This window comes from Notothenia rossii (genome assembly GCF_949606895.1).
Source record: "Notothenia rossii genome assembly, chromosome: 3".
In the NCBI taxonomy this organism is placed as follows: domain Eukaryota; kingdom Metazoa; phylum Chordata; class Actinopteri; order Perciformes; family Nototheniidae; genus Notothenia; species Notothenia rossii.
This window is the reverse complement of record NC_136901.1, coordinates 16,399,039-16,421,261: the sequence shown is the minus strand read 5'-3', so window position 1 is coordinate 16,421,261 and position 22,223 is coordinate 16,399,039. Positions and strand designations below refer to the sequence as shown.

At 46.5% G+C, this 22,223-nt stretch overlaps 3 protein-coding genes across 5 annotated transcripts; all 3 read left to right on the top strand.

Moving 5' to 3' along the window:
- Positions 1-5,162: 5,162 nt before the first annotated feature.
- Positions 5,163-7,192, top strand: LOC307033525 (uncharacterized protein). Of its 2 annotated transcripts, none has more exons than XR_013806537.1 (3): positions 5,163-5,780; positions 6,017-6,297; positions 6,428-7,192. XR_013806537.1 is itself a non-coding variant. In XM_079672039.1 (3 exons), the coding sequence occupies exons 1-3, from the start codon at positions 6,105-6,107 to the stop codon at positions 7,067-7,069; spliced, it is 531 nt and encodes a 176-aa protein (XP_079528165.1). In that variant the 5' UTR covers positions 5,163-6,104; the 3' UTR covers positions 7,070-7,125. The 2 variants fall into 2 exon arrangements, 1 of the variants encoding a protein (XP_079528165.1); XM_079672039.1 differs by having other exon boundaries at positions 5,163-6,297; positions 6,428-6,762; positions 7,067-7,125.
- Positions 7,193-10,314: 3,122 nt separating this feature from the next.
- LOC307031695 (uncharacterized protein) lies at positions 10,315-15,325 on the top strand. Of its 2 annotated transcripts, none has more exons than XM_079669004.1 (6): positions 10,315-10,414; positions 11,719-12,298; positions 14,118-14,216; positions 14,353-14,428; positions 14,517-15,049; positions 15,154-15,325. In XM_079669004.1, the coding sequence occupies exons 3-6, from the start codon at positions 14,202-14,204 to the stop codon at positions 15,277-15,279; spliced, it is 750 nt and encodes a 249-aa protein (XP_079525130.1). In that variant the 5' UTR covers positions 10,315-10,414; positions 11,719-12,298; positions 14,118-14,201; the 3' UTR covers positions 15,280-15,325. The 2 variants fall into 2 exon arrangements, with proteins under 2 accessions (XP_079525130.1, XP_079525131.1); XM_079669005.1 differs by lacking the exon at positions 10,315-10,414 and having other exon boundaries at positions 11,676-12,032; positions 12,236-12,298.
- Positions 15,326-15,402: 77 nt separating this feature from the next.
- LOC307034510 (uncharacterized protein) lies at positions 15,403-21,868 on the top strand. Its single transcript, XM_079673335.1, has 6 exons — positions 15,403-16,229; positions 16,379-17,003; positions 17,100-17,175; positions 18,259-18,368; positions 18,832-19,310; positions 19,409-21,868. The coding sequence occupies exons 1-6, from the start codon at positions 15,951-15,953 to the stop codon at positions 20,732-20,734; spliced, it is 2,895 nt and encodes a 964-aa protein (XP_079529461.1). The 5' UTR covers positions 15,403-15,950; the 3' UTR covers positions 20,735-21,868.
- Positions 21,869-22,223: the final 355 nt, after the last annotated feature.

Sequence of the window (22,223 nt, the reverse complement as noted above, 5' to 3'; positions counted from 1 at the left end):
GATGTTTAGCATCAAACTAGTGTTTTCTAATGCCGCGGAGTCAGCACGTATAACATGCCACACAACTCAAGCGTATTACTAAAGAGATAGGTTCCAATCGGGGGCACAAAGTGCAGCACAGCAGCAGGGGTCTTTTTTGGACTCAATGCCAAAGAAGCCACAGGTGAGAGCAACGAACCATGCTAGCGCAGCTGGGGGAAAGGGTGTGGCCTGGGATGTGGAAAAGCCAAGTGAGGGTCACCGCGGGGGCTTGGACTGGGACAACTACGTTGGTGTCTGTTCTCCAGGACGGCCTCCACAATTACTCTGGTTTCTCTTCAAAGCGTATAAGTCTTTCGCCTTTTACTAAAGACTTCCGTGGAGAGGAACACCTACGAGTTCAACCTATTTTTGGTAGGCTTGGCCATTTGGCTGAGCATTCTGAGTTTGTGAAAGACAAGTAAAGAGCAGTCATTCGCACGTGGGCGGTCCAAGCTACGCAGCGCCTCTGTTACGCCAGCTCAAAAGAGCCGCACCAAGACCTGCGGCGACTGCGCAACGAGTCCGTCTCCCGCAGCAAACGTTAAGGGTCATCGCTTCTCGGCCTTTTGGCTAAGATCAAGTGTAGTATCTGTTCTTATCATTTTTCCCAGGAAGGACATTTTCGAACGACGAGGAGAAAGGAGCGATGGCCGGGAGGGCCGATGACGGACGGCCGATTCCAAGAGTTGGGCTGAGATTCACACTGCGCTTCCAGGCAGTTGTGGCGGAGGAAGATGTCTTGTCGAGGACGTGGTTCTGCAGGAAAGTCATTATGGAGCAGCTCCAACTGAAGGTCGATGCCATCTACTGCCTACAATGGAACCAGCAGGAGAGGGCTTTCGACGTCACCCTAAAGGACGAGCAAGTATACACAAAGGTTGATATGGACTGTGTTGCTGCTGCTATGCTAAAACCGCTAGCCTGCTACAAGGTTTTAAATTTGGACAGACCAAATTTCAGGACGATCACGGTCCACATGTTCAATCCCTTTGTGACTGACAGAGCGCTGGCTGAGTTTTTGGGGCAGTATGGGGAAGTGCTAACTGCAGCAAGACATGTGAAGGACACCATGGGGATCTGGACAGGTCGAAGGCAGTTCCAGGTGCTTCTTAAATCTGAGACGGAGGGTTGTGGCGGCCTCAAGCACCCGCCTGCCTCTTTCAGCCTGGGAGCAGATCGAGGGTACCTTTTCTACCCGCGGCAGCCAGCTTTCTGCAGGCGGTGCAGGCAATCAGGCCACGTGGAGGGAGGGTGCAATGGCGCCAGCTGCCGGTTTTGTGGTCAAGGGGGGCATGAAGCCAAAAACTGTACGGTGCCCAAGGCCTGCCATGGTTGCGGTGGGAAAGATCACCTCTACCGAAGCTGTCCTGGGCGGAGGAGGACGTTTGCAGAGGTAGCCGGGGCCAACAACGAGAGGGAAACTGCGTTCGAGGACCTTCTGGATGGATTTTTTCAGGACCAGGGGGCTGCTGTGTTTCCAGTGGGCATGGTGGAGACCGCGACAGTGGAGACCGCGACAGTGGAGCACGGACCAGGTGGCGGCCAGGGGACTGACAGCGAGGGCGTGGGCCAAAGCCTCTCGGGGGATAAGGACTCACCTGCAGCAGCCCCTGAGGGGGACAAGCCTGGGGCACGTAAAGGGTCGCAGGCTTTCGGAACAGAGGGTTCGGAAGAAAATGGAGACGGCACACAGGTTAGAGACAGCAAAAGGTCAAAGACTGAGGGGAAGAAGAGGAACAAGCGGCCCAAGGATGAAGTAGATGGGCAGCAGAAGGGGGAGGGACTGGTGAAGGACAGCGACCAGAAGAAGGGCAAAGTGGACACACGCCATGGTAACGGTGGAGGGATGATGGAGATGGAACCAGGGGGTGCAGGGGTAGAGTTCCCATCGGGGTTGCCACGGGACAGGGAGCTACCTATTGCACCACTACTGCCACTATCTCCCTTAGAGGAGGATGCGCACGGGGGTTTCGAGAGGCCTTCCACCTCTTTGAGCATGGTTCCCCCATCATGGGCCGATCAACTGGACATTCTCGCTCAGGACCTCTATGCAGAGTGAAATTTGAGTGAGTTATTATTACATTGTTAACATTTCATACTCATGGCAGATTATTTTGATGTTCTTACTTTGAATGTGAGAGGAATGAGGAACACTGTTAAAAGAAGGACTGTTTTTGAGTTTTTAAGCACTTTGCATGTAGCCATAGTTTTTTTGCAAGAGGTCCATCTTAGAGACATGGGAGATGTGGGAATGTTTTCAAGGGAGTGGACGAAGGGGGACTCAGTTTGGAGCGTAGGGGGCGTTCACTCTACGGGGGTTGGGATTTTGTTTTGTTTTAAGGAAATAAGGGTGGAAGAAGTCTTTGTAATTGACCAGGGCAGGGCAATAGGGGCAGACATTACATGGGGAACAAGGAAGCTGCGGGTCATTGTGGTCTATGGACCACAGTCGCCGGCAGAGCGGACTAACCTGTTTACATCAGTGGAGCCTTTCCTTGTGACCAATAGACAGGTAATTATAGGGGGGGATTTTAATGTTGAGCTGGGGAAGGGAGGGGACGCCAGCGATCAGCATATTTCACAACTCATGGTTAGATGCGGGTTGGTAGATGGGGGTAAGGTGGTCAAGCCACACATAGACAGCCCCACGTGGCGTAACTCAAGAGGCATGGCAAAACGGTTGGACTATTTGTTTTTTTCCAGGTCTTTAAACCTGAGCACGGGTAGGACCATCCCTGTTTTCTTTTCTGACCACGATGGCCTGCTGTTTCGAGTAGATTTGGATGCGCAAACTTTTGGGCCTGGTTACTGGCGCCTAAATGTCAGTGTTTTGGAGGAAAGGTTTTTCAACCAACAGTTCCCGTTGTTTTTTAAGGGAGTGTTGGGCCTCAAACCGCTGTGTCAGGGGATACTAGAGTGGTGGGAGGTAGCCAAGGACAGAATTAAGACCTTTTGCTTAGGCTATTGCAAAATGAAGGCAAGACGGTCAAAGAGGGAGGTGTCCCAGCTGCAGCGACTCCTAGAGCGTGAGTATGCAAAGGGGAACTGTGGTGCTACTATAAATCAGAATGTATGCGACTCTTTGAAAGCAAGGCTCAGACATGTCGCTGAAGGCAAGGCCCGGGCTTTCCTGGCGAGATCACGAGCAGAGTTCATTGAGCAGTCAGAAACATGTTCTGCTGCTTTTTTCAGCTCGGTACGGGCTAAAAAAGCAAGGCAGGTGGTGACAGGGATTAGGGACAGTCAGGGTATTGTAGTGACAGAAGATGGCCAGATGGCGAGGGTTGCTACAGATCATTTCAGGGACAGCTTCAAGGAGAAGGAGGTGGGAAGAGGAGATGATTTCCTGGAACTGCTGGAGCGCCAGGTTCCAGGGGACATCGTACAGGCTTTAGAGCTCCCACTAACGGTTTGCGAATTGGAGGGGGCGCTCAACAGAATGAATAAGGGTAAGGTTCCAGGAATTGATGGTTTACCTGTGGAATTTTTTGCAAAGTTTTGGAGCATACTAGGGCCAGTATTGTTGGAGGTGCTGACAGAGGTACTGCAGGTAGGAGAAATGAGCGGGTCATTTGCCACCGGGGTGATCTCCCTCCTGTATAAGAAGGGGGATCGCACTGAAATAGGTAACTGGCGACCTCTGACCATGCTGTGTGTGGACTATAAACTCTTGGCAAAAGTTCTCACCGACAGGCTAGGCGAAGCAATGCCCCATGTGGTTCATGTTGACCAGACATGTGCGGTGCCAGGGCGCTCAGCAAGATGGAACCTGCAGCTCCTAAGGGATGCTGTTGCTTGGGCAGAGGACAGAAACCTGCCACTCATGCTGGTTGCTCTTGACCAAACCAAGGCATTCGACAGGGTGCAGTGGAGTTTTATGTTCAGCATACTGGAGAGGCTAGGGTTTGGTAAAGGCTTTATAAGGTGGTTGCGCACATTATACATGGGCGTGGGGAGCAAGGTAGTAGTGAACGGACACCTAGGCGATTTTTTCCGGTTACACTCGGGGGTGAGACAAGGGTGCCCTCTATCCCCACTATATATATGCTCTATATGGAGCCTTTGGCGGCAGCCATCAGGGCCGACCCAGGGGTCAGAGGTTTTCTAGTGCCTGGCAGTGGAGGGTTACATGTGAAACTGTCCCAGTATGCAGATGACACCACGTTGCTGCTGGACAGGGATGAATGCCTTATTAGGTCGCTGCAAATCATGGAGGATTTTGGCAGGGCAGCCGGATCTAAGCTTAACTGTGCAAAGTCCTCAGTGAAGTTTTTTGGGAAATGGAGAGAAAGGATAGATGCGCCAGGGGGCCTGGCTTTCTGCCCAGGGCCTATAAAAGTGCTGGGGGTCAGTTTTGAGGCTACTAACAGTGCTTCCCTGAGTTGGGCAAAACGGCTTGAGGCAGTAGAGAGGAAAGTGTCTCTCTGGAAAAGTAGGCAGCTGACTTTCATTGGGAAGGTATTAGTGCTGAAGGTAGATATATTGCCATCCCTCCTATATCTCGCATACATATATCCGTTGCCGGTCAGCATGAGGAGGCCTCTCACGCGACTCGTGTTTGGCTTTATATGGGGTGGGAAATACGAGAATGTGGCAAGAGGCCGCATGTTGGCTGGGGTCGAAGCAGGGGGGAGAGATGTACCACATTTAACTCTGAAGATGGACTGCATTTGTGACCTGCTCTATCGAAATCAGTCGGAAGTCGCAACGGCTCATTTAGAAATAAACGTGGATTTGTATAAAAAACTCGTTTTTCGGGGTTCGGGTATTTTGTTTGATTTTAAATAAACAAAGTCTTGGCTTTCAGAATATGAAAATGTTATTGTCAAAATCACACGATAAATACATTTTTGAAGCTTGTAAAGGGAAGATGACAGCTCTCACTCACCATTATGCTGTTCCGTAGCGCTGCCCCCCCTCCCTCCGGCTGACATTATGAATGAAAGGTGTATAGTAATCATAGATAACACGGCAGGGTCCCATGACAGTTTGTTTTCATCTGATTTCAAATAAAGAAAGTCTTGGCTTTCAGAATATTAAACTTGTTTTGCCAAATTCAGATGATAAATATAACTTTGAAGCTTGTAACGGGAAGATGACAGGCGGAGAACAGAGTAACGTAACGTCACAGCTGACATAACAACAGCCGCTGTTTCTTGTCAGTGTTTACCCGGGAAACAAACACAATACACACAAACGCAAAAATACAAAAACACAAACACACACACTATACAGTATAAACCAACATTATTCCTCGCAACCTTCCCCCAGTAATCCGAAACGAACATATTTTTCCTCCGTACTACTTGATAATTTATTAGCCGCTAACAATTAATCAGATCGATGGATTCCAGTGAAGAAGAAATTGCAAGACTGTTGAACTCCAACATTGTGAGAGGGACAGCCTCTGATGAGCAATGGGTTCAGCTGATCACAGATTACTTTCTGACGGCACCGGTTGAAGTTGCCCCATTATCCGGCTCCGATTCAGTCAGACAGCCCTGACAGCAGCCCTCAGACCACAGATGCTGAAGATGAGGAAGACACCACCGAGGACGGACCACTTGTTAGCGACCCGGTGGCTGAGACCCTTCAGACAGCGGCAGGGTATTATGTGAGCGAGGACAGCGCCAACGAAACTGAAAAAGCCTGTGCGCATAGGTGTAGCTGCACTTTTAATAATTGTGTTCCCTGTTACACTCATTTCACACCCGAGGAGATGGTCAAGACACGAGATCAGATGAATGAGATGACAAGTGGTAAGTAACGGGATTTATTTAAATGCCTTTGACTGGGGAGGGGGCTGGGTTGTGTTTAAAAGAAAAAGCTAAATGGGCAGTGATATATCTTTGGTAGGCCAAACCTATGTGTCGAACATTATACAAGGGCAATGTGTGTACGATGGGCCTGTGTGTTTTGTAATACAAGTTAACTTTACATTTTCAGTGATGAGTGATTGACACAAAAAATAATGCAATATTTAAAATATTTCCAGGTGAAAAGCATTTGGTCCTCATTGGAAAAATAAGCACCAACATGAATCTCTCCAAGATGACCAGCTGTTCAAAGAGAGTGATCGTGTGATGAGCAGAAGGGTGCTGTCCTTTGAAGACATCCAGCGAATCGCACATTTCATCAATAACTTTGCAGATGTATTTTCCATGCCACTTCCTGGACGGATACAAGGATTTAAGAGGACAGACATACGTGTTCTTCCAACAACCGAGACCAAGTCCTCTGTGTGGCGGAAATACAAGGCCCAGATGCAGGAGAATGGTGGGTATTTTCTTGCATCTTAATTATTTGTTTATTTTTTACACAGAGAAGCCTGTTTTTTTTTTTTTCAATGAAAAACTAATGATGAGTAATCTAACAATGCTATCTTTCTCTTTAATCACCTTCCCAGGTTACCATGCTGCTGGTAACAGCACATTCAGGAAGCTGTGGAAGGAGCTCATTCCCAGTGTGGTGATTGGGAGACCGATGACAGACCTTTGTTGGTTTTGCCAAAAAAATAACATGGCAATTTACCGTAGCTCCAATCTTCCAGACTGCGTCAAATCTGCTAAACTGAGGAAGCAGGAAGAACACCTCCGCACCGTGGGTATAGAGCGACAGGCTTACCAGGAGATGGTTGCTAGCTGTAAGCAAACAGTTAGTGAGCTGGGAGTGAAACTAGGACCCAACCCACCCTGTAGCAGAGAAACTACCATCCACTACAGCTTTGACTACGCACAGCAGGTGAGGCATATGATAGTGAAGAATAATGTAATAATGATACATCACTTCAAGCCCCAAAACAGATTTGTTGGGTTTGTATCAATATGTATGTTCACATACATTCTTGAAGAGTGATATGTAGATACACTTATTAGGATTTTCTTAACAAATGAAGTCGAAGTATCTGTTTTTCCTCTACTGTTTATAGACATCACCAACACAAAAGCAAACGTACAGTCACAAAATACTGCAAATAGAATTAAAAAACTCATGTTGTCTTCCTCATTACTCATTAGTCCATACATCTGTTGGTCTGGTGTTACAGTGACCCTCTCCAGCCGGGGCCCATTTACTTTCTGGTTCCCAGGAAGTGTGGAGTATTTGGTGTCTGCTGTGAAGGTGTTCCTCAGCAGGTCAACTACCTCGTTGATGAGGCTCACTGCAGCAGCACGGGCTCTATTGCTGTCATCTCCTACCTCCACCACTCCTTCTCCCAGTATGGGCTTGGGGAAAAACATGTCCTTCTGCACTGCGACAACTGCTCTGGGCAAAACAAAAACAGGTACCTTATCTGGTACCTAGCTTGGCGATGCATGGTGGGACTCCATGCAATGATATCTTTACACTTTCTGAATGCTGGCCACACCAAATTTGCGCCTGACTGGTGTTTTGGCCTATTTAAGCAGCGGTTCCGCCTGGAGGACATCAGCCAGGCTGTCAGGGTCAGTACAGAGACTGGAATCAACATCCCCCAGCTGGTTGGGAATGAGTCAGGGGAAACCTTTGTCAAGACAGACAACTGGCATAACTTCCTTGCCCACAGCTTCAGACCTCTGCCAGGTATCAGAAGGTACCATCACATCCGCTTCACAAGTGCCGAGCCTGGAGTGGTTTATGCCAAGGAGCTAGTGGACAATCAGGAGGAGTCCTACATGCTGCTTCGTCCAGGGGGCGTTAGTGACCGTGTAGCACGTCCTACTGAGCTAAGTCCTCCTGGGCTTGATGGAAAACTGCAGTGGTACCTCTATGAGAGAATCAGAGAGTTCTGCACGGAGGAGGCCAAAGACATCACCTGCCCCAAGCCCTCAACACTTTATTGCTAGAGAGTGAGCAAGTGAGTGAAGGCATAATTTATCATTATTATGTCATTCTTAATATTACGTAAATACTGTAGTGATTTGTAAATATATTTCAAATTGGTTTAATGTACTTGTTTTTACTATGCTGCTTGCTTTTGCTATATTTGGATGCTGTTTTCTGCTTTTTCATTTCACTTTCACTTCATTATTCCAGATGGAAAACTTGATTTGCAGTCAGAAGCGCATGATCATTTTGATTGATAATCGATATTGTACATTTTATTTATATATTATTTTGCTTGTGTGTTCACATGCAGCTTCTCTCTGAATTCACGTGTGCCAAGTGGTTGAACTGTATATAATTTGACATATTCATCCAAGTATTTATTAATGCCGACTAAGTTTAACGTGTGCTTTTTTTTTTTAATACAGGTTCCAGAATGTTATGCTTTTTACATGCCTACATGCACCTATGCCCATGTACATATCACCTCGTGCACACCCATACCCACGTGCATGCCCATTATCACGTGCACGCTCATTAGTATACAATTTGAATGTTTGTGTGCTCAAACATGACCACTAAAATGTACACAAGTTCAACTTTGCATTCAAATTGTATATTGATGAGCGTGCACGGGATAATGGGCGTGCACGTGGGTGTGGGCGTGCACGTTTATATGAGTGCCTTAGTTCTAGGGATTGAAGTGTGCATGTGACAAAGGTGGAACAGTGTAGTCTGTGTATGTGTTTGTGCAAACATGCCATGGTACATTTGTTTTATTGTTCATGGTTCATTTGAATAAATACCTTAAAATTGACCGCAAACTTTGAAGGCCTTTTTCTCAAAATGATGAGTCGGTGACAGTCATTATATAATGTGACATATTTTGCTTAATATTTGGAGTACAAAAACAATCCTGATAACATTTGAAAGCTAGGAATCTCCTCTTTCCAACAGTGTATCTAACTCAAAATGTGTCTTCGGGTCAATGTGACTGATTTGGATAGAGCAGGTCACATTTTTGTTGCAACTTTATGTAAGGAAGTATCAGGCCCAGTAGTACATCCTTCGGGTTATTTTCTCCGCCTTTTTTTTTCTTATCAAGCAAGGGACTTAATGGCCTGGAGCAACTTGGGGCCCAGGGCGGAACAGCAGCCATGGCACTACCGCCATGCAGCAAGGTGGCTTCGGGTTCACCCGGAGGCTGCCGGGCCAGATGTGAAACTCAATCACAGAGCCCTATATAAAGAAGCCAGAGAGAAAATAAATGTCGGTCCTGTCATTGGAATACCATCCAAAGTGTGGAGGAGGATCCAGCCGAAGGGACTAGACAATAGGCTGAAGGACCTTAACTGGCTGTGCCTGCTTAGGTGCCTGCCAGTGAGGGAAATCATGCACCGTCATGGATTGGCAAGGTCTCCGGTGTGCCCTAGGCCAGACTGTAAGGACGAAGAGACCATCAGACATGTCATGTGGGACTGTCCATTCGCACGGGGAGCATGGAGCAGAGTGGAAGGGTGGTTAGGACAGAGTTTTCCTGGTCTAAAGATGACATGGGATGGGATCGAAAGGGGCTCGGGTCCTGGTGGATTTTGGGCAATGTTCCCTGTTTGGCTAGCGGTAAGCCTGCTTAAGAGAAATCTGTGGTTGGCTAGGCAGGATGTTGTAAAGAACAAATGTTGCAGCAGCATAAGGGGGACAGTAGAAAAGGTAAAGGCAGATATGAAGGGGAGAATGGAGAGGGACATTCTGAAATGGGGACAACACGCCGCTTTGGAAAGGTGGAAGGGGGGTTTAGGGCTGGTGGGGTGAAGACCAGAGCACCTAATGGTTATTGCCTTCATGAATGGTAAAAGTGTTATTTGTGTTGTATTTAAAGCCCCTTGGTTACTTGTGTGTGAACTGTGTATAAGTATGATGTAAATTGAAGTTTTGTTATAATAAAAAAATAAATAAATCTGTTCTTATCAGTTTAATATCTGATAAGTCCCCTATACGGGGACTATATATTAAATGGATTTTTAGCACTGGGAGCTGAAAGAGGGGCTTGCCCCATTCGCTCCACGCATCGACCCGGTATTGCAGTGCCTCCGGGAACGGTGCACCCATCTCCTGACTTGTGGAAAAACAAACAAAGACGCATCTGGAAACCACAACAAATGGTTTCAATTGAGGGGAGAAACTGTAGCACATCAGCAGCGGATCTTTTTTGGACTCAATGCCAAAGAAGCTAAAGGTGACAAATTGAACTTGCCTTGGCTCTGGAGCGTGGCACGCAGAGGGAGGCTCACTGCAAGGGGCAGAGATATTTCGAGCCCAAAGGAAGGACACGCTCTGGGGAGGACATCGGCACCAGAAAGTCTTTCCTGGAGTAAAGAAGCCGCCACACATGCAAGCTGTAGCCACGTTGTCTTTGACCTTTTCTTCAACACTATAATCAGGGGAGAGCGCGAACGCAGTCCCCCACTACCACAAATTATGCAGTCGAGATTCTCACATTTGGGGAATCAACAACTGAGTTTTTAGCACACCACTTCGTTTCTGCTCGTTTGCTGCGAATATCGCTAGCGAAGAAGACTTGGGTCGAAAGGTACAGTAGGCTGCGTTTTCTTGTCTTTTTCTTTTTGAAAACGTATTGAAAGTATACTTTACACCACCACATACTTCGGAAACATTTCTGTTATTTTGTGTTTTTCATTACTGTGTATACCTTGGCAATGACCCGACGGGCCACGGCCGTGTTACTGCTAACGGCCGCTAGTTTAGGGAAAGCGTATTTTATTCAAATATCTATCAAACTCTAGTTTTATATGCTATAACATTAACCACTACAATTCAAGGCACACTTTGTCATTATCCGTGTTATCTTGTGTACAGTATATCATGTCATTACTGTTAAAATTGACAGGCACTGCGCCCTGTCACCGTGGACGCCAGTTGAAGGTTAGCGTCGCTCAATGAAACCTCCATTAACTCTAGTTTTAAAAGCTATAACGTTGCCCACTACAATTTAAGGCACACTTTCTGTCATGATCAGTGATACAGTATCTTGTGTACAGTATGTCATGTCATTACTTTTAAAAGTGAAAGGCTTCGTGTCGCGTCACCGCGGACGCTAGTTAAAGGTTAGCATCGCTCAATGAAACGTACTAGTTGTATAATATTACGCTTTAACGTATATAACCCACTACATTTTAAGGCTCACTTTCTGTCATTATCTATCTATTCGCGGGTTAACCAGCCCATTGCTGCTTGTGTTTACCGTTACATTACTGTAGAAATTGACAGTACAGTCGTTATCGTTTGTCAACGCTAGTTGTAGTTGAAAACTTGACGCTGCCATTTTGAACAGTGTCCGGTTACTGTTTGTGATAGTACATTTGTAGCTTCTTTCATTGACATCTTTATTGATGTATTCTTACGCTATTCATTCATTCATTTATTCATTGATCATTTTAATGATCAGGTCCGTCGACCTTCTATTTTGCATTCAAAAACAGACTATTACTCATGTATAAATACATACACTACACGTTGATATACTTTACATAAGAATATAAAGTATAAACGTGTAGTATAAACATACCAACAGTACAAATGATGTATTATTTGTGACATATGTCTTCTCTACTGTTGATATATTTATACTACACGTTTATACTATTATAGCCTATATTATTTGCTGTTTCTTTTTATTCAAATGTAATTGTGTCAATACTTTATTCCACCGTTTTAATGCCTGAACACAGTGCTAACATAAGAATGTCCCAATTTGGGATATTAATAAAGTATCTATCTATCTGGTATAACCAATGTTAGGGTATTAATTACCTCTTGTAAACTAACATGTTTTGGTATACAAGTTCTGTATGTTGTTTTTGTCTCGCGTTACAGTGAGAACCAGAGATGGCGACACCACTTCTCCGCATCCTCAATCCCCAAGCTCCAGGTGATCGACAGCAGGCTGTTGCGGTGCCATCGAAAGAGGCCCGTTGCTATAGGGATAAGGGAAAGGCTTTTCCCACACCTCCGGTGGAGCTGCTCAGTGAGGCCACTGCCATGGCCAAAGCAGAGAAGCTCCTTCGAGCCAAAGGGACCCATAAGCCCTCACGCCAGCAGTGCCTGGGAATGCTGGTCTTGCCATTTGGCAAGTATTTGAACGCACCGTTTCACTGGCTAGTGGCAAATGACGTGGGCTACATAAAGTTGTAAGTATATTATATTTAATGCAATTGTTTGCTAAGCGTTTGAATACCATTTTGTTGTTACGATTATAATGAATATATATGTATTGTGTTAAACCATGGCTATTATAAAAGTTTAGTACTCATCTTTACAAAGTTCCTTTTCTCCTCATCACAATTGCAGTGCTATTATGATGATGACACTAAATGGATGTTTATTATTGCAGTCTGCTTGATAAGCACAAAGCAGAAGTGGAAGACCCACACCGGAAGGGAGATGTGGGGAACCGGTGGGTAAAAGACTTCCTCAAAGATTATGCAGAAAGCTTCCCACAAGTCTCCTGTCTCCTCGAGGCCAATGTGGACAGGTGCATCAATGGCCAAAAGGGATTTGAGAGCAACACCTTTCTGGAGGTGTGGGAAGTTTATGCCCAGTACCAATCCCAAAAGGACAGCCCTGAGAAATTCAGTGATGTCCAGAGGGAAAGGATACAGAAGGCATATACAGGACTGTCTCAGAAAATTAGAATATTGTGATAAAGTTCTTTATTTTCTGTAATGCAATTAAAAAAACAAAAATGTCATACATTCTGGATTCATTACAAATCAACTGAAATATTGCAAGCCTTTTATTATTTTAATATTGCTGATTATGGCATACAGCTTAAGAAAACTCAAAAATCCTATCTCAAAAAATTAGAATAGTTCCTCAGACCAAGTAAAAAAAAAAGATTTATAACAGCAAAACACAATCAAACATTTGAAAATGTCCATTAATGCACTCAGTACTTGGTTGGGAATCCTTTTGCACGGATTACTGCATCAATGCGGCGTGGCATGGAGGCAATCAGCCTGTGGCATTGCTGAGGTGTTATGGATGCCCAGGATGCTTCAATAGCGGCCTTTAGCTCATTAGCATTGTTGGGTCTGGTGTCTTTCAGCTTCTTCTTCACAATACCCCACATATTCTCTATGGGGTTCAGGTCAGGGGAATTTGCAGGCCAATGGAGGACAGTAATGCCATGGTCAGTACACCAGTTACTGGTGGTTTTGGCACTGTGGGCAGGTGCCAGATCATGCTGGAAAATGAATTCCTCATCTCCATAGAGCTTTTCAGCAGACGGAAGCATGTAGTGCTCTAAAATCTCTTGGTACACAGCTGCATTTACTCTGGGCTTGATGAAACACAGTGGACCAACACCAGCAGCTGACATGGCTCCCCAAACCATCGCTGACTGTGGGAACTTCACACTGGATTTCAAGCAACTTGGATTTTGCTCCTCTCCAGCCTTTCTCCAGACTCTGGCGCCTTGACTTCCAAATGAAATACAAAACTTGCTTTCGTCTGAAAAGAGGACTTTGGACCACTGTGCAACTGTCCAGTGCTTCTTTTCCTTAGCCCAAGTCAGACGCCTCTTCCGTTGTCTTGAGTTCAGAAGTGGCTTGACCATGGGAATACGGCTATTGTAGCCCATTTCCCGGACACGTCTGTGAACAGTGACTTTTGATACCTGGACTCCAGCTTCAGTCCACTGTCTTTGAAGCTCCCCCAAATTCTGGAAGCGACTCTTCTTCACAATGCTGTTAAGGCTGCGGTCATCTCTCTTGGTTGTGCAGCGTTTCCTGCCACATTTCCCCCTTCCAACAGACTTTTTGTGGATGTGCTTTGAAACTGCACTCTGTGAACAGCTTGCTCTTTGAGAAATTTCTTTTTGTGTCTTACCCTCCTGATGGAGGGTGTCAATGACGGTCCTCTGGACAGCAGTCAGATCAGCAGTCTTCCCCATACTTGTGATTTAGTTTACTGAACCAAGCTGAGTGTTTTTCAAGGCTCAGGAAACCCTTGCAGGTGTTTCGAGTTAATTAGACGATTCAAGTGATTCGTTGAACACCCTACTAGTATACTTTTTCATGATATTCTAATATTTAGAGATAGGATATTTGAGTTTTCTTAAGCTGTATGCCATAATCAGCAATATTAAAATAATAAAAGGCTTGCAATATTTCAGTTGATTTGTAATGAATCCAGAATGTATGACATTTTTGTTTTTTTAATTGCATTACAGAAAATAAAGAACTTTATCACAATATTCTAATTTTCTGAGACAGTCCTGTAGTTCTGTAAAGAGGTGGTTGAACACCCCAGTGACCCACATTACCAGCGTGCAGTTAAAGAGGTTCCGGAAATACATAATGGACAAGGAACAAGTAAGTGTTTAATTGATTATATAGGAAGAGTTGAAAATCATGGTCACATCATACTGTCATATCGATAACAACTGTTCAAACTCCTGATATTTGAAGCACTCCTCTGCTAAATGCGTTGTTTTATTTTGTTTCTCAGACGAGAATGCAGGACTCATCCTCGTGGTCAGGGGATGATGCTGACCTGGCAGCTGCGAGCCAGGCTGTGGAAGAAGGCAAGTGAGACACAGTCGATATATGAAAGAAAACATGTAAAAAAACAATAATCCTAATTCAAATGTGCTTTGTTTGGTACATTTTTAGATATGCTCAAGAGAAGGCCCAGAGAAACTGCTTATCGACCTGGAGGCACTGCTGTCGGGCCAGAAGCTGCTGCTGCCCGGCCTGCTTCTGCTGCCCGACCTGCTTCTGCCGCCCGGCCTGCTTCTGCCGCCCGGCCTGCTTCTGCCGCCCGGCCTGCTTCTGCTGCTGCTGCTGCTGCTGCTGCTGCTGCTGCTGCTGCTGCTGCTGCCGCTGCCGCCGCCGCCCGGCCTGCTGCAAAAAAACATACATCTGGTTATAAAACCTCTGCTGGCCATCCCCGAAAAACAAAGGTCACTCCTGTGCGGCCTGAAGATGTTGCTACTGCTGCTGCTGTCCAGCCTGCTCCTGCTGTGCAGCCTGCTCCTGCTGTCCAGCCTGCTTCTGCTGCTGTGAAGGCAAAGAAGCAAACATCAAGGCACAAAACCCCGGAAGTCACTCCTGTGCAGCCTGCAGCCCCTGCTGACCCAGATATGTCCCCTTCGACATCCACGGCTTGTGACCTTCCGATGGCATCTCACCCGAGTGACGCAGAAGTAAAGATAGTTGTACTAGTGGAAAATTGCTTAATTAAATAATGTTATACCATAACTTCTTACCCTGTAAGTCTCTAATGTATTCTATGTTATGCGTGTTACAGGTGGATCTAGAGGGCTGGGTGCGTTTGTGGGAGAACCCTGGTGGGATCCCATCTGCCGACATATCCTGGCTCAAAGAGGACGCAGAGAGAGGGCTGTATACCCCCCGTACAGGTGATGAAATCTGACCGTATGTGGTTTTATCCCCCGGAACCTCCTGGCTTTGTCGGGGGTGGTCTTCCTACTCCACAACTGTTCTTTAGGAGCCGGGTCTTTGTGTGGCGCCCTGTCGGCGTGTGGAGATACTCGCTGAAGTGTCCGCGGGGAGAAAACTGTGTCGGCAGTGGGAGAAATGTGCACCTCTCCAAGTCTGGCTACCACTCCAAGGTCTAAATTCTCTGACATTACTATACAGTTGAAAATGTGTTTATATGTATGAAATGGGCACTGAAAGTTTTATGCTGGCCTTCATTTTGATTTCCATGTGTATTTTATAGGTACGTCTCATCTGCGATGTGTCCGGCTGGTACACAGTGATCACAGAGGTCCTGTCCTGTGGACCCTGTACCAAGGCAGCCAGGAGCAAAGAGGGTGTGTCAGTGGGCCGGTGGCTCGCGTGGGATAACGCCATCCTATCCCAGCTCAGCGAGGCTCACCAAGCCATCTTTCCTGCCGTCCTTACCACCATGTGTGTATTTCACATTCAAGACCAAACTATACTATAACACGCTATAATGTGTGCATTTGAAAAAAATGTCACTCAAATCAACCTTACCATATCAATTGTGACTCTACTTACAGGCGTGGCGTAGACAGGAATGTCGTGCGCCTTCTGAGGGACAGGACCGAAGGGAACACTATGGAGAAGGTGTGGCGGCAGGTACAGGAGAACCATGTTGAGGAGTACCTCCATCGCAAGGACCTGTACACCACCCTCCTCATGACCATAGCTGCACCCGGAGGGATCGTCTCTGCAATGAGGCAGACATTCCAGGCTCCACCTGCCCAAAAACAGCTCCCCACAGCGCGGCTCTTGCGCCATGCCTTCCTGCTGGCAGAGGCGAACAATGTGCAGGATTACCGGAGCCAGATCCTCTCTACTTTTGGCACGGTGATGAAGATGGATTCCACCAAGAAAGTATGTAAATCAAAACATAATTCTTTACTGTATGATGCAAATCATATACAATTATCACACAAATGATGATGTTACATATAATTACAATCTATCACATTGTGCTTCCTTTATATAATAATAATAATTCAATTATTTTAAATACATTTCAGGTGGTGAAGAAGCTGTCTGGGCAGGGACGTGGCTCGGCCGAGTGGTTTACAAGCATCGGCAACGAGTACTCCCAGATTGTTTCTTTTGTGCTGACTTGTGAGGAGTCCGCACAGAAGCTGCTACCCATGTGCCGTGGGGTCATGGACAGGTTCCGGCTGGCCAATCAACCGGTCCCTAAGATCCTTTACATTGACCGTGGGTGTTGTCGTGCTAAGGGCCCTACCGCCGTGGAGACAATGTTCCAGGAGTGGTTCGACGGTGGTATGGTCGTGCGCCTGGACATCTTTCACTGGATCCACCGCTTTGACGCAGCCATCCGAACAGACGCGCACAGCAAGTACGCCATGTTCAAGTCCGCTCTGGCCGGGGCAGTATTGGCCTACAACCGCGCCGATCTGGAGCTGCTGATCGAGGCCGTCAGAGCCAAGGACCCGGACACGTTCAGGTCCGTGTCGGAACAGGATGTCGTCCGCCTGTACGTCAACAGGGATCAGCTGCAACACCACGTGCGGAGGGTCACGCTCGGAGCGCAGCAAACGTTCCGGCTCATCCACCTGGCCATCGAGGAGCTGAAGGGCCCGGCTGGGCTGGACCAGAGTGGAGTGACCCTCTTTAAAACACCTGGTAGGATCTCATACAAAAACATTATTGCAGCTTCAATGCAGATGATGTAGCATATAAAGTGAGAATAACAAACTATATGTATATGTGCCTTTACAGCAGCCATTGATGAGATGTGGGTAGGGCAGCAGAGACACCTGGAGTGCATCCAGGATCCACCAGGGATGATTATGCAGTGTGCGAAAAAGCACACGTCCCACCGTCCGGGACGTGTTATTTACAATAACGGACAAGTAGATCTTGTAATTGACTTGTCCGGTGGACAAGTGACGTTTTTCGCCCTCATTTATTGACAAATTATTGACAAATTAAGTTTACAAAAGGCAGAACTCATTCGCAAATTGTCCGTGTCCGACATTGTTCGTTTAGAAATGTTAGTTTCGGTTCTGCTTGTCAATTCCTAAGGAAATGCATCTCGCCGCTTTCTGTACTGAGACAGGGGCATGGCGTGGCGGGACGTGTAGCACAGTGGCAGGGTTGGGAAGCAAAACTCGGTTCCGAGTAGGAACAAATAACAATTGTCAGGTCCCGGGATTAATAAGAGTTGTGAGGACAGGACGCAAGGCCGAACCCCGCGGACCGCAGCTCTCTCTCTCTCTCTATGCTCCGGATCAGCTGATCGCTGCAGCTCAGCGTCTCTCTCTCTCTCTCTCTCTCTCTCTCTTTCTACACACAGCGGATCCGCTGCCCGTTTAACAGCCTCATCTTTGTCAAACTTTCTTATGTTCTTTCTTTAACACGTAATGAAGATTATTAAGCGTTTTAGCTCCTGTGTTGTTAATATTGACCGCCATTTCCTTTATGAAGTGAAACAGCCTCCCTGTCTGTGTCCTCGCGTTTTCCTTACATCCCCGGACCCCCAGACTCGGAGGAGCACAGGGATGTCAGTATTGTTTATGAAGCAGGGTATAGAAAGTACATTATTGAAATGAACATACTATTTATTTACTTTTACAAACAGTGAGCAGCTGGGCAGCTGCAGCATGTGTATTGCAGGACATGTGTAAGCGTGCAAGCTTCTTTAAGTTGTAGAAAAGCGTACGCCTATAGGCTATGAAAATAATGTATTATTATTATTAGGCCTATAGTGTTGGACATGTGTGGTTGGACTCTGTCTCACAGGCAGGTTGCAGCATGTGTGTTGCCATATTTTCCATTCTGGACAAGTGAAAAATGTATTCGGACAAGTAAATTGCCAAACTCACTTGTCCATGGACAAGTACTCTCTAAAAACTTTTTCTCACACTGTTATGTATAGGGTGGCCCGCACCACAACCATCAACGGTGTGGACCTGCCGTACTACAAAAGTCTGCGTGGAAGCAAGAGCCTGGAGGGATTCCACAAGTCTCTGCCTCACATGATCCCAGGTACACAAGTCGCTTTCATTAATAATAACAACAAAAATACACGTCTAATAATAAAAAGCAATAAAAGCACAATTTCAAAAAGCGTATGAACAGGAAAGCATTTGGAATTAAAAGCAAATGAATCTTCTTGAAATAGAACATGTCAAATAGGAGAACATTAATCATTTCAATTGGCCTATGCATACAAATATGGTACGCTTCAAAATTGCGCTACGTGTTATTCCAGGTTGCGGATTAGCATTTCCCAAGCTCAGTAATAACCAAAATATCAAAGCTTTTTTAAAAAGGGTGCTTTTTTTTTAAACAATTTAGACAACAACCAACTGATCTGTAGATGTCACACCTTGCCTGCCCATCTCTTTTCTTTTTTGTTGCGTCTAATGATGGATTTGGTGTAAACAATAAAACACTAACATTTACACAACAATGAAAGCTTTCCGTGACTCTGTTCTCCTCTTCTCAGGTCCCCATTGTGCAGCACGGCCGTATCAGGTTTACCTGATCAGTGGCATCGCACGGTGGAACTGCGACAGGAGCTCCGATGCCGTGTTTGGTGGCAAGGGACGGCATCACAGGACCTACTCTGCGCCTCTCGTCCACCGCCTCAACACCCGCTGTCAGCAGCTGTTTGGAGAGACTGTGGAGGAGAATTTCCGGGCCCCCGCTGAGGTGGATTCCAAAGAGCTGCTGGGGTTGGAGTATCTTTTCAGCCAGAGCACTGGTGAATCTGGGCCCTTTTCACTGGAGGACATCATCCACGATGGCCCCGGTCCAGACGAGGAGGTGGTTCAGCCCGGGCAGCCCACTCCAGATCCCGAGGCGGACGAGGCGTACCAGAGCGACGGGGAGTCACGTTGTGAGGGAGACCATGTGATGGACGCCATCCTGCCCCACATCACGCTCGTCACGGACGAAACCTCCACTGTCAACCCGCCCGCTTTTGTAAGTGACTTGGTTTCTTCTAGAATGAAATTAAAATGCACTGATTGCTGGGCAGTCCATTTCAAGTTACCACATTTTCTATGTCATTTCTTTAACAGGAGGATGCCTGCAGTCAAAACCCTCTTCCCGGCTACCCACAGTTGGAGAGGTTCTGCTCACTGCTGGTGGACATTGGGCTCGTAGGTGACAAGCTGTCCCTTGTCACCGAGCAGAGGAACGCGATCCTGGATGCCTGGACCAAAGTGGAGGACCACGATAAACGGCAGCAGCAGTTCAACGAGTTGTACAGGACGCACTGGGGCAACACCCTGTACTGCCGCACTAAGCGCCACAACCTCGTTGATGCTGCTGTCATACAGCGCGTGAAGATGGGGATACGCTATGCACCGGCACAGCAAGACATTAGCGCGCAGAACAATAGGCTGATGTACACGTTGGTCAAACTGCTGTGGCTGAAGTCGCCGCAGGGTTCGCGTACGAGCCCCGAGAAGACCACTGTCTTAAAGGCGTACGAGAGGATCCAGCACCGGGTTTTGGTGGACGACCCGATCCTCTGCAAAGCTGGCTTTCCTCTGCCGAAAATCAACGTCAAGACGGTGCGGGACTTCATCCGGGCTCAAGAACGCCTCCTCAACCTGCGTGCGACAGATCAGCCGGCGATGCTGTCCAAGACCACTTCGGTTTCCTCTGCCGACTTGCCTCCAGCCCCACACCAGCCAGCAGTCCTCCCTCCACCAGACTACCCCCTGATGCAGTATGTGCCGACACCCAGTACGGCAGGGACAAAATTGTTGAAGGGAAGGAGGGACATGATCCTGCCTCAATCACACCCTCAGACATCACTTCCGCCACCTGTGGCACTGCCACGGCCACGGTCGGTAAGACCGACCCCAGCCCCCAGACCTTTGCCTTCCCCCTCTCCATCCGCAGCAACCCGGGCGATTGCCGGCCCCTCCACAAGGCCCTTCGTGCCTGCTGGACGTCCCATTCTGCCGGCCACAAGCACCGTCGCCGGACCACCCGTGCCCTCCCTTTTCCGTGGCCCCATCCTGCCGTCTGCCAGTCAGCCAAGCCCAGCCATTGCTGGCCCCTCCTCAATACCCTTACTGCCTGCCATTCAGGCAACCCCGTCTGCTGATGTGTCTGTCCCCCCTACTCTCGAGTGCATTCCCTCATCCTGGGCGAGGTCCACGCTATATAAGCGCAAGGCGACAGACGAGCCCTCGGGAGTAGGAACCAAAGTGTCCCGGGTTCAAAAACTGCCGTCGTGCACATGCTGTGGCCAACCCACCCAGGGGCACAACAAGTACAGGCGCAAGGTCTTCTGCCCTGTGAAGAGGATGTCTCCATCAAAGGGTCTGGAGAACACAGTGTACAACAGTTACAAACATTTCACAGCTGTTGTTGACGCCTTGGAGCAATGACCTGTTGCTCAGGGATTCTTGAGATGAAGGACAAAACATGTCCGCGAGATAAAAGTCATTGTAATTCTTAAAATGTGTTTAAAAAATGTCCAATAATTGGATTAAACAATAAAACAAGAACTTATTTATACCACAAAATGTGAATTAATGCTTTTTTACACATATATTTTATTTTACATCACCTAGTGTGCTGCCTGAACCTAAAAATACCCTTGTCCGAAAGCAAGTTCCATGACTTTACAATACTTAAATAATTGTTAAAAGTCAAATAAAACAAACACAATAGCTACTGTGATCATGTATTTTAAGTAATTATTCAAACTATATAGAAATGTACAATTTAAAAAATATATTTAGGTACTTTTTACGTGATTGAAATCGCGTCCGGAGTTTCTGTCAACACCATAAGATTTTTCTAAAAATGCAAAAAAACAGGAATTATATTGGCCAACTCACACTCTAAGAACCCCTTTTCCACTTCCTGTTTGGTGGACATGCCATGAGGCCACTGCTCTGGTAAGTAAATATTTCTCATATTTTTCCTTAATTATCTTCTTTTACAAAACCAGCTATGTCACAACCATAGAGTGTCAACACCATGGTTGATAAAATTCAAGGTTTATGTGATTTTATTAAGAAATACAAGTCTAATCTAACTTTATTGTTGAGGCCACTAGCAGCTAGTGATAAACAAGATGGCTTCTGCAAAGAAATCACATGTTATGATGAAAAATGGAAGAATTCGTCAACTCCGTAAGACTCCATCAGACGTCAACTCCGTAAGAAATGTTGTCTTATGGAGTTGACCACTTACCTTATGGTGTTGACAAATGGGATTTAAATGTATCATTTGCCCATTTAATTCAATTGTATACATTAATCATGTAGTTGTATTACTTCCTATTTTAATAATATATCTTCTGTGCATTTAACATTTAATGAATATCATCATTTCTGTTGTAATGCTGAATTCAGTCTGTATGTAGTCTGTGTGTGTGTGTGTGTGTGTGTGTGTGTGTGTGTGTGTGTGTGTGTGTGTGTGTGTGTGTGTGTGTGTGTGTGTGTGTGTGTGTGTGTGTGTGTGTGTGTGTCTCTGTGTGTGTGTGTCTCTGTGTGTGTGTGTCTCTGTGTGTGTGCTCCTGTCTGTGTGTGTGTGCTCCTGTCTGTGTGTGTCTTCCTTACTAACTACAACATTGTACATTTGTACATTTCAGACTAGAATGGCAAAAGGGAAGCTTTCAGTAGAGGAGCGAAGGAGAAGGAACACAGAGTATCAAAAAAAATGGAGGGAGAAACTTCACAGCCAGCCAGAGATAAAAGAGGAGTTTCTGAGAAAGGAAAGGGAAAGATGGGCAAATAGAGTGAAAGATGGAAAAGTAAAGACCATCTCTGATCTGCGCAAAAGAACAGTACGGAGGAGAAGGAAGCAGTGGCGTCAATTCAGCCAAAGCTAAGGTATGGCAAGGTTACTAGTCACATGACTTAACTA

What these genes read in the sequence shown, in the direction of transcription:
- LOC307033525 (XM_079672039.1), top strand. Translation starts at nt 6,105, where the DNA reads ATGAGCAGAAGGGTGCTGTCCTTTGAAGACATCCAGCGAATCGCACAT. An exon ending in GGCCCAGATGCAGGAGAATG is followed by an intron (nt 6,298 to 6,427) that starts GTGGGTATTTTC and finishes TCACCTTCCCAG; the next exon opens with GTTACCATGCTGCTGGTAAC.
- LOC307031695 (XM_079669004.1), top strand. An exon ending in GAGCCAGGCTGTGGAAGAAG is followed by an intron (nt 14,429 to 14,516) that starts GCAAGTGAGACA and finishes GTACATTTTTAG; the next exon opens with ATATGCTCAAGAGAAGGCCC. An exon ending in CTCACCCGAGTGACGCAGAA is followed by an intron (nt 15,050 to 15,153) that starts GTAAAGATAGTT and finishes TGCGTGTTACAG; the next exon opens with GTGGATCTAGAGGGCTGGGT.
- LOC307034510 (XM_079673335.1), top strand. Translation starts at nt 15,951, where the DNA reads ATGGAGAAGGTGTGGCGGCAGGTACAGGAGAACCATGTTGAGGAGTAC. An exon ending in GACCCTCTTTAAAACACCTG is followed by an intron (nt 17,004 to 17,099) that starts GTAGGATCTCAT and finishes GTGCCTTTACAG; the next exon opens with CAGCCATTGATGAGATGTGG. An exon ending in CCACCAGGGATGATTATGCA is followed by an intron (nt 17,176 to 18,258) that starts GTGTGCGAAAAA and finishes TGTTATGTATAG; the next exon opens with GGTGGCCCGCACCACAACCA.